This window comes from Diaphorina citri, unplaced genomic scaffold (genome assembly GCF_000475195.1).
Source record: "Diaphorina citri unplaced genomic scaffold, Diaci psyllid genome assembly version 1.1 scaffold258, whole genome shotgun sequence".
NCBI classification, from domain to species: domain Eukaryota; kingdom Metazoa; phylum Arthropoda; class Insecta; order Hemiptera; family Psyllidae; genus Diaphorina; species Diaphorina citri.
In genome coordinates this window covers 40,616-53,881 of record NW_007377695.1, presented here as the reverse complement: position 1 = coordinate 53,881, position 13,266 = coordinate 40,616, and the positions used below count along the sequence as shown (strand labels likewise).

General features: G+C 37.9%; 1 protein-coding gene across 1 annotated transcript in view; it reads left to right on the top strand.

Annotated features, from left to right (window-relative positions):
* Positions 1-13,266, top strand: part of LOC103506736 (E3 ubiquitin-protein ligase TRIM9-like) — a 165,739-nt gene that overhangs the window by 134,203 nt on the left and 18,270 nt on the right. Inside the window, exons 2-3 of the mRNA XM_026821718.1 lie at positions 2,530-2,625; positions 8,481-8,576. Coding sequence (XP_026677519.1) covers positions 2,530-2,625; positions 8,481-8,576 — 192 coding nt within the window. The remainder of the gene's footprint in view (positions 1-2,529; positions 2,626-8,480; positions 8,577-13,266) is intronic.

Sequence of the window (13,266 nt, the reverse complement as noted above, 5' to 3'; positions counted from 1 at the left end):
AACAGCGTCAAAAGTATTAGAGTGTGTCCTGAAGTTGGAAAACGACATCGACAGTTTTGCCTTTTGGGTGAAAATTTTTTGGACGTAAATGGTAATTTCATTTGTACAACATCGGGTTGTCTACCCCACTTGGCTCTTTCTGGGATTTAGAGGAAGGACTGTTTTGTCTCTCTTAATAGATAAGTATACATAACTAGTTCATCTACTTTGTAGTTGACTTTCCAAATCATTCAAATTCTTCTACTGCAAAAAGACTTTTGACCTTGACCCATTTCAAAAGTTTGACAGAAGATCCACCGTGATGGACACACTGTCATTGTACGTAGTCTCCCAACCACAACCACAACCACGTCACTAGTCAAGTTTATGTAAATAGAGTTATAAAATGTTACTTTCATCTCGCAAGACTACCTCACGATAGGGAATGGAGTCTCGTTCTGCGAAAGTTCACGAGGAAAATTCCCTCTAAATGCATGAAAGCGTTCAATTCAATTAATTTATGCAAATATTTATAGACGTTTTCCCATCAAGAAGTTGATTTCCCTTCAATAACTCGGAGCTAATTTGATCAGCGTATAACTTTAGACTAGGAAATAAGTGGGAAACGCTCAAAAAGAAGAAGAAGCTCGGAGCTAATTTGATCAGCGTATAACTTTAGACTAGGAAATAAGTGGGAAACGCTCAAAAAGAAGAAGAAGAAGAAGAAGAAGAAGGAGAGGGTTCTCTGTTGAAAAAGAAGGAAAAACGTCGAGTGGTTCATTAAAAAAAATACAAAACTTTTTAATGTAAGTTATATTCTACCAATGTGCATATTTTCTTTTGTTGACTTTTACCATTGAATAGGAGTGGTGGAAGGAAAAGTCTTGTGTGTGTTGTGATGAACTTTATCTCAGATGTAGGCTTCTCTTTTTCATGCAAAACTTTTTGGGAACAATAGAGGTTCCCAATATCTCCATTCTCTCCACTTGCCCAATGTGCGTAATATTCTACATGGAATTTTGAGCAACATTAGCAAAAATGTGAGCCCTAATCTAAATCATCTTCACAAGAAGTGAAATGAGCAGCTGGTAATTTGAACTCTAGATAAAACATTTATTAATAAAAATGACACTATTAGGTGACTACATAGTATATTATATTACTACACCAGTTTGAATAGGAACATGCATTCGAGGACCTTTTTGAATTGGCTAGGACAGAATCCCCAGTATCATTAAGGTAATGAACAAAAGTTACCTGTAGTTTTTCACAAAGATAGTCCTTTTTAACTTTCTCGATCTTGGGCATCTAATTCCGGTTCCACTGTATTCAGCCTTCTTCCATCAAGAAGTGTCCCGCTGTAAGCATATCAAAATATTCTCCCTCCCACAATTTTACCTTCAATTTTTCTCCCCTTAATATATTTTTAGGTAAATCCCCTCATGAAACATGTCCCAGGCAGATTTTCTCTTCATTCCATTCAAATTTCAGATTATTTACCAGGAACTGCACAGTATGACCTTCTACTTGCTTTAGACGAGAGAGACCGAGAGTAACGTAATGTCGGGGAGGAGCTTTTGGGGGAAATTCAAAGAAAATGATAAATCTTCATTGTTCTCACGTCTCCCCTCCCGACCAGTAGGAAATATTACACTGTCAGCACAATATTGGCTGCCTCTCTTCTGAAATTTCCTGTTCTTTGTACTTATCATTGTCGTGTACTTGTCCTGAAACTATCTGATACGGTCTGAAAGGGAAATATGTGTCACAAATTTAGGCACTGCTGTGTGAGTTAACCCACTCACACATCCTCACACAAGTCCTTATCCGTTTCCACATGTCTCTTTCTCTTCCTATTTCCTTTCTCTTCCATCAACCATTCTACATTGTCGTTTGTCGAGGTTTTCATTTTGTTGTCTTTGTATATCTTGTTTTGGAGAATTTTGAAAAGTTCAGCTTTGTTGTTTTCTCCTCCTCTCTCCTAAATGATTCTTTGTGTCTCTGATAAAATAGCATGGAACAAACGTACAGTGAAAATGTGGATTTTTGTTTGTCTTTTGTTTGTCTATCCTTGTACATGTGTTTTCATCTGGTAACACATTCAGCATCTTTTAGAGTTTTAACTGATATGTATACGAATATTTATTTATTTATTTAATATACCCTATTTTTACTGTCGGCTAAGACTAAAGCCCCATTCTGCGAACAGTTTAAAAAGGCCTCATTTATTGTAATAGGACTAATAGATATGTCCTATTATACTGTATTGTTTTTTTGTACAAAGCTTATGGTGCCTGAAATCAATGAATGTGATTTCTCAATATTTCTCTCACCTTTCTTGCTGGGATTTCAATATTTTAACACTTTTAACCCATTCGGTTTCCCTCGCTGTTTTATCTACATATTACCACATTACTTATTTACTTACTTACTCCACAGTCTTCACAGACCAAGAGGGTCCCTGACTTCACTGACCAGCCTTCCCCATTCGTGTCTGCCTTGATTGATTACCACATTGCTGACTTTATTTTATCTCGTTTTGTGTTTCAGACTGATCTCTCACAGAATTTACAACTATTATCAGAGAAGGCCCGATCTACCACGGAGTTTATCAAGAGGCTCAAATCAATCGCGGATCTTCTAAATGTAAGTATTTTTTGTCTGAAATTTTATTTAGATGGGCTTTTACATATCGAATGTATTTCTATGGCTTTCAACTTCCAAGTTCTCGGAAAAATGTAGTGCAGAAGGAAGGCAGATTTAGAGCCCAACATAGATTACTACGGGATGGGTATGCTAACTGAAATTTTATTTAGATGGGCTTTTACATATCGAATGTATTTCTATGGCTTTCAACTTCCAAGTTCTCGGAAAAATGTAGTGCAGAAAGAAGGCAGATTTAAAGCCCAACATAGGTTACTACGGGATGGGTATGCTACGACACAGACCACACGAATCTATTGTAGCAGTTGTTTCATTGCTACGAAATAAAGACGGCGAGCGGTGAAAGTTAAGTTTAAAAAAAAAGGTCTACTTATGTACTTTCTATTTTTCAAATCCAAATGAACGCCTTCTTTCTTCGAATCGTCAACTTTCCAGGTAACAGTGTAGAACACTACAGAGATATACTGTGTTGCTGTGTTGGAAAAATGCGACACAGACCACACGAATCTATTGTAGCAGTTGTTTCATTGCTACGAAATAAAGACGGCGAGCGGTGAAAGTTAAGTTTAAAAAAAAAAGGTCTAATTATGTACTTTCTATTTTTCAAATCCAAATGAACGCCTTCTTTCTTCTTGATTCGAATCGTCAACTTTCCAGGTAACAGTGTAGCACCCTACAGAGATATACTGTGTTGGAAAAATGATCTCTCAAACTCATCCATACAATTCTTTTGACAGGAGTAGCGAGTAGCAATTTCATATTTCCATAAGGGTCCCTTGAGTTCATTTCCCCCTCTGAATATCTTCTGTTATGAGTCGGCTGTTCTGGACGTTGTGAACCATGTCTAATTTATCTGCCATATCATCTTCAATATTTATCTTCATCTGTTTTGTTATTGCCTGCTCATTTTCGTATCCTCTATTGTATTTTCATTGTTGTTTATCGGGAGCGTCTCTCGTGTTAAGGGTTCTGTAATTTTGTCTTGGGGAGATAATGATTGCTTCATGAGCTGAAATGAGCTCTATTAGGATTATGTCTTTTTTGTTGGAGAAAAATGTTATGAACGCTGAATAAGGTTTTAGTTGGGCTTTTTAGATAATTTTATTACTTCTTATTTTATAAGAGCAAAGCTTTGTAGATGATTACAAGCAGCTTTTACTTTTGGAGAACGTCAAATGCCTTCCTCGTTTGCTTTGATAAAAGTGAAAAGGTACACTCGGGAGGGAAATATTTAAACAGGAGATGACATGCAGACATGGAATGGAAATACGAACGGAGAGGAAAGGAATTGTCAGGAAAGAGGTGAAAAAGGAAGAAAGGCTGTGAAGGCAGAGGGTCAGAGGGAGCTGTTAGCAAAGAAAGAAGCCTTGAAGAAATAGAGATAGACTTTAGACTGAGATAACAGATTGTGAATGAAAAGGGTCTCTGAAGGAGGAGAGAGACAGAGGTATTGAAGGAAAGAGAGAGGCAGAAGGAGACAGGTAGAGAAGGTCGAAAGAGGGCAGTGAAGAGAAATCTTAAGAAGCTGTAGAAGAAGGAGGAAGGCTGCTGCAGAGGATTGTTTTGACAAAAATCTCTCTCAAGCCTCCTTTTCCTTCTTTTTTATGCGTCAACTTTTTTTGCTCTCTCACCGCTTTCTTTGTCACTGTCAGGGTGTTAAATTGAACAGTGTTTTTGCACGTTATAGAGTTATTTTCACAAGTTATACGGCCTGTATGGTGTTCAAATTACTTATATATATATAGATGTAGATCTGTCCTAGGACAGGTTTCAACACGACGTTCTCCACTTTTCTCGATCTTGGGCGTCCTCCTTCACTTGTTCAAAAGTTCTTCCATTCAGCACATCTCTCAGCATTCCAAACCTCTTTCTTCCTATTGATCTCTTTCCTCTCAAATTACTTATTGTGTCAAAATTACTATGTATGTATCATAATATGGAGTTCAAATTACTTGATTCATTCTTTTTCCCGAAAGATTTCCTTTAGACTCTTTAAAAATTACAAGCTTTTTGCTAATCAGATGCCCCATCAATGTGCATTTCCTATTTTCCTTTCGAGAGGAAACCTTGTGCCTCTTATTTCCCCTCTTGCCAGACAAAAGGGGGAGATATTTTTCCTTCGTTACCTTCTACCTGTCCCCTTCACTTATTCACTTATACTAGCTGGAGAAAATCCCGTTACTTTATACGTCTATTAAGCAAATAGGTTTCCCATTTAAATTTAGGCGTTTCGTATTACTCACAGGGTTACGCGGACTCCCAGCTTTTTCCCCCTCTGTATTAGGAGTTTTCTTCGTCAAATTGGTTTAATACGATGCCACCTCTTCATTACGAGGGTTTTTTACGTTTTCTTTCCGGGAAATACTCGTAGGTATACTCGTATTTATGTGTGGTTTATTCTTCTGTCTTTTCTTTCGTTTTCTCTTTTTCCTCCTTTCTTTATTTTCTTCTCTACTTCTTTTTCTTAGTGTTCTTCTTCTCCTTGCCCTTTCTTCTTTCTCGTTCTTATCTCCTTCTCGATTTCTTTTCCTTTGTGTTCCTCTTCTTTCCCTTGCCTTGCCTCTTTCCTCCCTCTCTTCATTACAAGCAGCTTTTACTTTTGGAGAACGTCAAATGCCTTCCTCGTTTGCTTTGATAAAAGTGAAAAGGTACACTCGGGAGGGAAATGTTTAAACAGGAGATGACATGCAGACATGGAATGGAAATACGAACGGAGAGGAAAGAGGTGAAGAAGGAAGAAAGGCTGTGAAAGCAGAGGGTCAGAGGGAGCTGTTAGCAAAGAAAGAAGACGTGAAGGAATAGAGATAGACTTTAGACTGAGATAACAAGAGGAAGATTGTGAATGAAAAGGGTCTCTGAAGGAGGAGAGAAACAGAGGTATTGAAGGAAAGAGAGAGGCAGAAGGAGACAGGTAGAGAAGGTCAAAAGAGGGCAGTGAAGAGAAATCTTAAGAAGCTGTAGAAGAGGAAGGAAGGCTGCTGCAGAGGATTGTTTTGACAAAAATCTCTCTCAAGCCTCCTTTTCCTTCTTTCTTATGCGTCAACTTTTTGCTTTCTCACCGCTTTCTTTTTCACAGTGTTTGAAATTGAATAGTATTTTTGCAGGTTGTAGAGTTCTCTTTTCACAAGTTCTATGGCCTGTATGGTATTCAAATTACTTATTATGTCATAATTACTAGGTATTATATCGAGTTCAAATTACTTCCACTGGAAAAGTTCATTCCTTCTGCCGAAAGATTTCCTTTGACTCTTTAAATGTTTCAAGCTTTTTCTAGTCAGGTACCCACCCCATCAATGTGCATTTCTTATATCCTTTTGAGACTTTCGAGTTCGAGGGAAAACCTTGTGCTTCTTATTTCCCCTCTTGCCAGACAAAAGGGGGAGATATTTTTCCTTCGTTACCTTCTACCTATCCCCTTCACTTATAAATCTCTCTTCTCCAACTAGTTGGAGAAAATCCCGTTCAAATCCCGTTACTTTATACGTCTATTAAGCAAATAGGTTTCCCATTTAGATTTAGGCGTTTCCTATTACTCACAGGGTTACGCGTTTTTTTTCCCCCTCTTTTTCCCCCTCTGTATTACGAGTTTTCTTCGTCAAATTGGTTTAATACGATGCCACCTCTTCATTACGGGTTTTTTTTACGTTTTCTTCCCGGGAAATACTCGTAGGTATACTCGTATTTATGTATGTGTGGTTTATTCTTCTGTCTTTTCTTTCGTTTTCTCTTTTTCCTCCTGTTTTTATTTTCTTCTCTACTTCTTTTTCTTAGTGTTCTTCATCTCCTTGCCCTTTCTTCTCTCTCGTTCTTATCTCCCTCTCGATTTCTTTTCCTTTGTGTTCCTCTTCTTTCCCTTGCCTCTTTCTTCCCTCTCTTTTCGTTGTCATGTCTTCCTCTTCCTGTATACTCTACTAATTATTTCGCTTCTTCCTCATTCACGCACTCTTCGTTCTCTTCCTCTCGTTGTGTTCCTCCTCCGCTTTCTTCTGCGCTTTTTCTTCCTCTTTCTTGTATGCCTGCTTCTCTTTTCTTATAATCATTCTCCTTCTTTCTCATTCTCGAGTAAAGTGTATTATTTAACTTATTTTCTCGGAAACGTTCTTTTCTTCACCTCCCTGGAGATCTGGAGATTGTAAAGGCAACAATAAAATAATCTCCCTCCTTTCTTCCTCCTCTTATACGTTTCTCGTTCCTTTTCAACCTCAAAACTAATAATGGAAAACCGACTAGAGGCCGTTGCTGGCAGGGCTGGAACGCAAGGGAACTGTTGGTCACGTATCTAAAGTTCATTAGGGGACTTTGTCCTCGAATTTTTGGGCTTTTTTGCTGTGTTTTGTCTTTCCCAGAACTTTTCATTGGTGCGAGTGACCTGGTGCGAAATCTTTGACACAAATGAAGGCAGATATCTTGAACTTGCCCAGAACACTTTTTCTTGGACCAGTGATCCGAAATCTTTGATATAAATGGAGGCAGATATCTTGAAAAATGTTCGAGTATTCTGAATTTTTCAACAAAAGAGCCTGCCTAGTATCACGTGTTTTGTCTTTTCCACAACACGTTTTCTTGGACTAGTGACCTGGTGAGAAATCTTTGACACAAATGAAGGCAGATATCTTGAAAAATGTTCGAGTATGCTGAATTTTTCAACAAAAGAGCCTGCCTAGTATCACGCTTCAAAAATCGTTTATCACCACTCTCTTTGTGTTACAGGAAGGACTTTGTGGTGGAAGGAAAAGTCTTGTGTGTGTTGTGATGAACTTTATCTCAGATGTAGGCTTCTCTTTTTCATGCAAAACTTTTTGGGAACAGTAGATTAGAGGTTCCCAATATCTCCTTTCTCTCTACTTGCCTAATGTACGTAATATTCTACATGGAATTTTGAGCAACATTAGCAAAAATGTGAGCCCTCATCTAAATCATCTTCACAAGAAGTGAAATGAGCTGGTAATTGGAACTCCAGATAAAACATTTATTAATAAAAATGACACTATTAGGTGACTACATAGTATAATATTATATTACTACACAGTTATATATATCACTTTGTTCTTTGTACTTATCATTGTCGTGTACTTGTCCTGAAACTATCTGATACGGTCTGAAAGGGAAATATGTGTCACAAATTTAGGCACCGCTGTGTGAGTTAACCCACTCTCACATCCTCACATATCCGTTATCCGTTTCTACATGTCTCTTTCTCTTCCTATTTCCTTTCTCTTCCATCAACCATTCTACATTGTCGTTTGTCGAGGTTTTCATTTTGTTGTCTTTGTATATCTTGTTTTGGGGAATTTTGAAAAGTTCAGCTTTGTTGTTTTCTCCTCCTCTTTTAAATGATTCTTTGTGTCTCTGATAAAATAGCATGGAACAAACGTACAGTGAAAATGTGGATTTTTGTTTGTCTTTCTTTCAATATCCTTGTATATGTGTTTTCATCCGGTAACACATTCAGCATCTTTCAGAGTTTTAACTGATATATGTATACGAATATTTATTTATTTAATATACCCTATTTTTACTGTTGGCTAAGACTAAAGCCCCATTCTGCGAACAGTTTAAAAAGGCCTCATTTATTGTAATAGGACTAATAGATATGCCCTATTATAATTATTCTCTTTATCCCCTCACCTTTCTTGCTGGGATTTCAATATTTTAACATTTTTAACCCACTCGGTTTCCCTCACTGTTTTATCTATTACCACATTACTTATTTACTTACTTACTCCACAGTCTTCACAGACCAAGAGGGTCCTTGACTTCACTGACCAGCCTTCTCCATTCGTGTCTGCCTTGATTGATTACCACATTGCTGACTTTTTTCTCGTTTTGTGTTTCAGACTGATCTCTCACAGAATTTACAACTATTATCAGAGAAGGCCCGATCTACCACGGAGTTTATCAAGAGGCTCAAATCAATCGCGGATCTTCTAAATGTAAGTATCGGCACTGTAGTTGGGCTATTTGCATTTGTGCTGAGATGTGATTTATGTAGTCTGGACGATATCGGGGCACTTATTCCTCTGCAAGTTCAGTAAGAACGATTTGGCGTCATACCGTGTGATTCAGCATGTATTTTCTTCGGGGAAGTACGAATGATTTTTCTATATGCAGAACCGTTTTCGTTGTCCGCAGGACTCAGAATTGCTGAAGGCGAAAGCCCAACCAAAGACAATCCAAAACAAACTATACTTAAAAATCCCATCGAAATACAGTGTGGTCTAACCTCAGACCTTCTGTGAAAACAGACTCCCAACTGATGGGTTTTAACCCCATTACTTAATCATACAAGATGCAAAGTGTACTAATAATGGACTACACATAAAACACCCTGTATACATGCAGCACATACAAAGTTTATCTTACGTCTTATTTACTGACACTGGTAAAATGATTTGCACTTATTTTATGCAGCACAAAAATATTACTTTATCATAGCACTCTGCTCTGATACTATTTGCTGGGAGGTCATTGGTTTCCGGTGACTTTTTTCCTGACATTTGAATAATTCGCTCATATTATTTTGCACTAACTCATTCTTAAACCCATGAAATGATACTTATACCTTATCAAATACACTAGCAATGGATTCACATACATATACCTTTGCCAAATGTTGCCTGGATTTGTATACATAGACGAATTGCATTTTGTGACACTTTTAGATGTATTTTGTACAGTGTATCAGGTACTTGGAAAATGAAACTGCTAAAACGCAGTTTTATAAATCCCTCAGTTCCTTCTGTAGAATTGTAGAAAATGTAGATGCAATGTTCAATGTTCTTATTTTTTGTAAGCTCAAGGCAGGTTTACATGCAACGGAGTGTTTTGCAGAAAAAAATAACAGAATTGTCAGAATCGCTGAAGGCTAAAGCTCTACTAAAGAGCGTATTGGAATACTTCTATGATGTGTGTATGTACAAGTTTATGTATGGATCTTGCTTATCGGACAAACCCCCAGGTCTCATGTTGAAAGGGACTTTGGACATGGCTTCTGTGTTCTGTGTAAGTGCAGATGTACAAAAACATCGTCATCCCCTGAAACTGAAACATGTCCACACTCAGTCAACCGTCGCAAGCGGCATGGACTGAGGACACTTGATATAGACTTATAGACGGAATGGACAAAGTCATACCCTAAAAATCGACCAAGATAGAGTTAACATGACACATTTCACCTAACCCCTAATAGGGCAGTCACACTACCACCACGTCAAGTGAGCTCACGTGACGTGATAGTGTGGCAGTCCTGAACGAGATTACCACCAAAATTATGGGAAAACTTTGAACTACATACATTTTTTCTGACTCCCCATGAGTTCACGTGATGTGACGTGTTGGTTTTTAGTTTCTACCTTGAAGTATATTGCGCACTGTCCCTGGATTTCAAGAATGCAAATTTCAGCTTTCGTTCCAGCTACAACTGTGTATTTCAACATGCAGGAGCAATCTTATTATCAAGAAATTGAGAATTCACATATTATGATGCATGCAGAACAATATTGGCAAATATGAAAGCTGTTAAATTAGGTTAGGTTAGGTCTTTTTGGGGGATAAGACCTTTAGAAACAAGGAAAGTATGTACGTAATAAAAAAAACTATCGATGGCGCCGACTATCGATAGTTCTCCTCCTCTTCTGGGCCATCGTGTGCTGCTATCTTTTTCCCGAACCTTTAATGTGAGGAGGTGGATAGCTTGTCGTCGATCGGAGGGTGATAAAACTCTGCCACTAAAGTCCTTAGCCTACAAACCCATACCAACACAATCAAATCCAAATCGGTCAGGTACGAAGTTTCCATCAGAATCAAATCGCTCAAATACGAAGTTACGACTGATGTGCGAGCTGCTTTAGATACGATTGTCGTATACGATGAGTACGAATACGAATTTTATATTATTTCTCTCTATTTTTACCATTTCCTCGAGTACGGAGAAGAGTTGAGGAGGGATTCGTGTCTTTTGTGCGAGCTGCTTTAGATACGATTGTCGTATACGATGAGTACGAATACGAATTTTATATTATTTCTCTCTATTTTTACCATTTCCTCTCGGATGAAGAAGAGTTGAGGAGGGATTCGTGTCTTCCGTGTGTAAACTAATTTCTGTCTCGTCTATGTAAGGCACGGCAGGTAGGAATCATCTACAAGTCAAATTGAATTTGCAAAAGCGTGACTGAAAAGACAAAAGCATCTACATCGTGCAAGGTGTAAAACAAGAACCAGGGCCGGATTTATTTGTGGTAATCAGGGGCACCTATAATGGGATAGGTTGAGGTGTATTTTCCTTTTGGGAAACTGATAAATTGACCACTGCTCTAGATGTGTGTCCACAACTCCACACATAGTCGACCGGCCGTCGATCGATGACGACTGAACGGTCCATTATACCTCGATAACATAGATTCACCTCGTCGATCGAGGGCCGGTCGACTATAATAGGTCTCTACGCCGCACGAAGGAATTCTCCAATGTTATGTTCTGTTTTACATAGTTTGTTTCATGCTACGTCAGGTAAAGTTCTATTTCAGCCTGAATAAGTTGAATTGTATATACTATTTTGTAGTGATCTGCGTCATACAGCAGGACTGTAGGCTGTAGCCGCTGATGCAATGTCACAGAACATATTTTCTTTCCCTACTGTACTAAACAAAGATTTAGGTACATCAGTAAATCTTCCTTCTGTCGATATCAATTGCTTTTTAAAAAGAGTCAGAATTGAGCACTTGAATTAATGCTTGCAAACATTCAAATTCGACTTACTCCTAAGTGATCTTAGAGGGGAGCAAGTCACCGAAAATTTGGATAAAAGCTTTACAATTATTCCAAAAACACAAGCAGACAAAAAACGTTTTCTTTATATATTCTAATGATACAAATATTATCATTTTAACATCGCAGAATGGCATGATGCTTTCTTTATCAAATAACCCTCAGGTTTTGCAGAGTCTCATGGAAAGGCACTTTGACTCTTGGAAAGGCACTTTTTGTTTTGGGCCTTTGCCTAGCTCATATACATTAAAAACGTCCACACATAGGGTCACTAGGGTGTCAAGCACTGTTTTATCCATGCTGGTATTTGATTATTAGTTTACATTGAAATAGGGGTCTTTTCTTGCGAAATTCCTGTCTAAAAGACTGTTAAGACTGGTAGGCGCTGGTACCTATATGGAAGCTCTTACGTATACCTCGTCTTTGTTTTATGCTAATGCTCGAACGCTTTCTTAGGAAAGCTATTCTGTTCGCCCCAAGTTTGCCTAATGGAAAACCAAGTAGGTAGTGAACTTTATGAAAGTTTTAACTTGCACTTAACACATCGTAATATTCAGACGAGACTTTAGCCAAGTTTGATCTCACATGAACATAAAATTAGCAAAAAAGTTTTCTTTGCATTTACAACTCACAACTCGTACTGCAGACGGCTAATATAAGGCAGTTGGGACACGGGTCTTTCTCGAGTTTTTTATCAAACAAAATAACTCGCTATGTCTTAGAAATTAGAATACTTATACTTAACTTACACCAATTCCCAAAGGACATGGATCACCCATGTTCAAGGTCCGGATCAGCGACCATCTGGGGATCTGGGCCATCGTGTACTGCTGTCTTTTTCCGAACCTTTAATGTGAGGAGGTGGATAGCTTGTCGTCGATCGGAGGTTGATAAAACCCTGCCACTAAAGTCCTTAGTCTACAAACCCATACCAAACAATCAAATCCAAATCGGTCAGGTACGAAGTTACGATCAGAATTAATAAACATAAATTATTTAATGAACATAATTCAGCTCTGGATTTCGCAGATAAGGAAAATATCTTTAAACAAAAATGTAAAATTTTAAATTTTTATTATATCACACTTAGTGTACATACAAAAACTTGGGATTATTGGCTTTGTAATTGCCTGTAAAATCGGGCGTAAAGTCAACCTATTAAAAAAAAAAAAAAAAAAAAAAAAAAAAAAAAAAATTCTCGATCTTGGGCGTCCTCCTTCACTTGTTCAAAAGTTCTTCCATTCAGCACATCTCTCAGCATTCCAAACCTCTTTCTTCCTATTGATCTCTTTCCTCTCAAATTACTTATTGTGTCAAAATTACTATGTATGTATCATAATATGGAGTTCAAATTACTTGATTCATTCTTTTTCCCGAAAGATTTCCTTTAGACTCTTTAAAAATTACAAGCTTTTTGCTAATCAGATGCCCCATCAATGTGCATTTCCTATTTTCCTTTCGAGAGGAAACCTTGTGCCTCTTATTTCCCCTCTTGCCAGACAAAAGGGGGAGATATTTTTCCTTCGTTACCTTCTACCTGTCCCCTTCACTTATTCACTTATACTAGCTGGAGAAAATCCCGTTACTTTATACGTCTATTAAGCAAATAGGTTTCCCATTTAAATTTAGGCGTTTCGTATTACTCACAGGGTTACGCGGACTCCCAGCTTTTTCCCCCTCTGTATTAGGAGTTTTCTTCGTCAAATTGGTTTAATACGATGCCACCTCTTCATTACGAGGGGTTTTTACGTTTTCTTTCCGGGAAATACTCGGAGGCATACTCGTATTTATGTGTGGTTTATTCTTCTGTCTTTTCTTTCGTTTTCTCTTTTTCCTCCTTTCTTTATTTTCTTCTCT